This window comes from Eurypyga helias, unplaced genomic scaffold (assembly GCF_000690775.1).
Source record: "Eurypyga helias isolate BGI_N326 unplaced genomic scaffold, ASM69077v1 scaffold9637, whole genome shotgun sequence".
NCBI classification, from domain to species: domain Eukaryota; kingdom Metazoa; phylum Chordata; class Aves; order Eurypygiformes; family Eurypygidae; genus Eurypyga; species Eurypyga helias.
In genome coordinates this window covers 317-3,123 of record NW_010259800.1, presented here as the reverse complement: position 1 = coordinate 3,123, position 2,807 = coordinate 317, and the positions used below count along the sequence as shown (strand labels likewise).

The 2,807-nt window shown below is 53.9% G+C and overlaps 1 protein-coding gene across 1 annotated transcript; it reads right to left on the bottom strand.

Annotated features, from left to right (window-relative positions):
- Positions 1 to 445: 445 nt before the first annotated feature.
- CALML4 (calmodulin-like 4) lies at positions 446 to 2,294 on the bottom strand. The gene is made up of 3 exons (XM_010154770.1): positions 2,159 to 2,294; positions 1,364 to 1,552; positions 446 to 543 (listed from the first exon to the last, which is right to left on the bottom strand). The coding sequence occupies exons 1-3, from the start codon at positions 2,232 to 2,234 to the stop codon at positions 446 to 448; spliced, it is 363 nt and encodes a 120-aa protein (XP_010153072.1). The 5' UTR covers positions 2,235 to 2,294.
- Positions 2,295 to 2,807: the final 513 nt, after the last annotated feature.

Genomic DNA, 2,807 nt, shown 5'->3' with positions numbered 1-2,807 from the left:
TGGTCGTTTGACAAACAGCAAAGGGCGAGTTGGTTGCTTCGGCGACGGAGGTTGAGAATTACAAATTTCTGTGCTCAGATCCGTGTGTGGGGAGAGCAAAAGCTTGTGGGTGATGCTGACCCCTTAGAACGCGGTCCCCGCGAGGCCTCACCCAGAGGTTAGCGTTGAGGCTGCTCTCTGGAGGCTCAAATGGGGTTTTTGAGTGAGAGGTGTTATTTTTGAGCGCAACACTTCACACCAAGGAACGTCACACGGTTTATTTTAATAACAGAGTACTCATTTTGTGTCAGTGTTACCCTGGAAGTAGGTGGGGACCTATATCTACCGTGAAGGCAAAATAAGGATTTTTAAAGGCAGATGATTCCTGAGTCCAGGTGGGAACCAGGAAGAGCCGAAGTCGGAAGTGTTTCAGGTCCTGCGCTTGCCAAACCTTTTGTTCTGCGTTTCAGTAGTCGACTGTAGGAAAGCAAATCGTGCGGACAAATTCCTCATATTTTATTGTTCCGTTTGGTCCAACTTTGACTTCTTTGAGCAGGTCGTCAACTGCAAGAGCAAAAGCAGATTTGAGTGGCATGTCTTAGGGGTGCTGTGATCTTCGGGAGGGTAGGGCAGGGTTTTAGTAGTAAAGCTGGGCTCAGACTCTAGGTTTAAACTAGCATCAGTTAACACCTCGATTTCGATTCTGAGGTCTAACTGTAAAAACCCCAAAGCAGTTTGGAGCAGAGATGTCCATCTCAGAGTTCCACACAGGCAAGGTTAACAAATTTAACCCAGATCAGCTTTTAATTACCCTTGGTAGGAGTGGCTTATTTGGCTTGAATAGCAAACGTGTCCCTGGTCAGTTCAGACAGAACTCAGTGCTCGTGCGGATCGTGTCCCCAGCTCGAAGTAGGGGTGTGTGCCGCTTGTTAATAGCAGCAGTCTTTTGGGGTGGGAAAGCAAAGGAAACCACCTCAGCTGGGCTCTACGGCTCTCGCCGGAAATGTTTCTGAGGAGTGCAGTGGGCACCTGGCAGCAGCGATGCTTCTCACTCCCGCTTTGGGCACGCCGTGTCACTGCCGGTGGGTACCTAACTGAAAATGCTCTCTTCCGTACAGGCTGACCCATTAAATGGCATTTTCCCTGTCAAACATCGTGCGGCTGTGGCAGGGGGATGGCGCCGGTGGGGTGGCCCTGGGGACGTGTGATGCTCTGCTCCGAGTCTTGGGCGTGATGGGGGGATGGCCCTTCTCCCCCCACCAGCTCTATCTCCTTCCTGGCTTCCCAGCTGGAAGTGCCTGATCCCAGAGTCCACTACAGAGGAAAATCAGGGAGGGAGGAAGGAGATGGGGAGCGTTCGATACATCTTTGAACTGCAAGGTACCTTCTTCCTCAGAAAGCTTTTCTCCCAGTCTTGTCAGCTTGGCTCTCAGCTCCGGAACGGTGATAACGCCCCTCTTCTGCCGGTCTATCATGGCCAAGGCCCTGAGGATTTCATTCTCGGGCTCCTCCTGCTTCATTTGCCTGTACATTATATTCAGGAAAGTGGAGAAATCCAACTCCGCGTTTCTGTCTGGAAAAAGAAGAGCGGATTCTTTAGGGAGGGCTCAGTTCTGTAGTCTGGATGCAGACCCAAGCATCGCCCCTTCCTTTCCCTCCCAGTTCTCCTTCCAGGGGCACCTTTTCCCTGACTGGTGTTGGACCACTGCTGGGGGCTTTCTCCTGGCCCAAAACCCCGGTTCTAGCGTTGTTAGGCTTGGGCTCTGAAACCTGGGATCCAGGATTTTGAATCCAGCCCACTTTAGTCTTTGTGCTGGGCTTTAAATTTACTTATTACCTGCAGATGAATATCCTCGCGCTCCTCTCCCTCTGCTGTTCGACTGGGCAGCTTCCCAGCCTCACCATGCATAACCAGCACGTATCCCGCTGCTCTGGAAGGTTCTATAACAGCACCGCGGTAACCGGCGTGCTGGATTGACTTGGCTCACCGTCTGCCGCGCCGGGCTGGGTTTTGGCGGCTGCTGCCGGTTGTGCCGCACTGCCTGCGCTTTCACCCGAGCGCGGCTGACCTACGGGGCTCCTCGTCCTTCCACGTGGCCTCCTGACCGCGGGAAAGGGGAATTTCTCCCGCCAGAGCCCAGGGTGTTTTACTCACGGGCTGTCGCTGCCCTTTGCTCACCGATCCGGTGCAGGTGCAGGTGTCGCTGCACCTCTCCCGGCGTCGGGCTGGCTCCCAGGCACCGCATCACGGCCATCAGGTCGGAGGCTTTTATCTTGCCTTTTTGTTTCTTGTCGTACAGGGAAAAACATTCCTTGAACTCTTAATTAAAAACCAAAACTTCGTTATGCTGTGTAAGATGACATCGATCTACCGGTGACGATTCTTCTCCCGTCGCCCGGTCGGGCGGCCTTGGTAGGGTTCCAGCGGGGATACTGTGTCCGCTCCGGGGTGTCTCGTTTCAGGGAAGATGAGGGACAGTGGGGGGGGGAACCCTGGGTAAGGCGCCAAGGGCAATTAAAATCCAGGCTTGGGAATAGCTAATTGAGGTCCTTCAGCCTAATGAAGCAAGTCTGAACGGGGGGTCAGGCTTCCAGCTATGCAGAATACTGCTAAAAAGTGCTTTATTCTGCCTTCCTGGGGGGTTGGAGAGGATGCTGAGGGAATGAGGCTTAAGGAGTGGTGGAGGGTGCTGGTTTGGGCCCTGCTGCGGTCTCTGCGGGGTCTGGCACTTGTTGGGGTTTTGTAAAAGGCAAAAGAACCCATAACACGACGGTGGGGGTGCCCGCAGCGATGCGAGTCTGGCGGTGGAGAGGCTCTGCCAGCGCTG